Source organism: Pterocles gutturalis, unplaced genomic scaffold (genome assembly GCF_000699245.1).
Source record: "Pterocles gutturalis isolate BGI_N339 unplaced genomic scaffold, ASM69924v1 scaffold2481, whole genome shotgun sequence".
Taxonomy (NCBI): Eukaryota; Metazoa; Chordata; class Aves; order Pterocliformes; family Pteroclidae; genus Pterocles; species Pterocles gutturalis.
In genome coordinates this window covers 559-1,259 of record NW_010099957.1, presented here as the reverse complement: position 1 = coordinate 1,259, position 701 = coordinate 559, and the positions used below count along the sequence as shown (strand labels likewise).

At 58.3% G+C, this 701-nt stretch overlaps 1 protein-coding gene across 1 annotated transcript; it reads right to left on the bottom strand.

The window, feature by feature from the left end:
- Window positions 1-4: 4 nt before the first annotated feature.
- LOC104464853 (noelin-2) lies at window positions 5-682 on the bottom strand (the record flags this gene model as incomplete). Its single annotated transcript, XM_010077696.1, has 1 exon — window positions 5-682. A coding segment is annotated over one exon (678 nt), but the record flags the coding sequence as incomplete, so codon positions are not given.
- Between the last annotated feature and the right edge of the window lie 19 nt (window positions 683-701).

The following is a 701-nucleotide window of genomic DNA, read 5'->3' as shown; positions in this document are numbered from 1 at the left end:
TCCGTTAGAGCTCCCCCGAGGTCTGGATGAGGTGGAAGAGGGTGACGTTGTAGATGACCTGGTGGCCGTTGTTCCAGGTGTAGAGGACCCTTTCCCGCGGGTTGTAGTCCAGCATGGAGATGTGGGAATACTGGTTGTGGAAGGGAATATCCGTGTACTCGTAACTGGAGGTGCCGGTGTCGTAGGCGAAATAAATCTTGGCGCCGGCCAGGTGGGAGTTGGTGACGTAGAGCGTCCCGCAGATGATGAAGGCTTCGCCGGCGCTTCGTTTGGGGTAACCCGTGTCCCAGCTGCGGAGGATCTCCAGCGTGTGGGGGTCCAGGCGGCTCAGCACGATGTTGCCGGCGTTTTGGTTGGTGGTGTAGACGGCCCAAAGGCCGCTTTCGTCCGCCATGAAATCCAGGTCGGAAAATCCACCCCAAGAGTAGGGGAAAGTGTTGTTGTAGCCGGCGCCGGGCAGGCTGCGCTGGAGCAGGACGCTGCGGGATCGGAAGTGGTATTTGACGGCGATGTTGCTCTGGTATTTGTTGTAGTAGAGGGAACCGTTGAAAACTACGTGGCCCGTCCCGGCCCAGGGGTGCGGTAAGAGGTGTTGGACGAAGTTCTGACCCGTGATGAAGTCGTTCAAGGTGCGGAATTCCAAGACGCGGCGACCTTTGTAGTAACCGTCCATGTACCAGACCTGAGGAGGGATGGGGTTA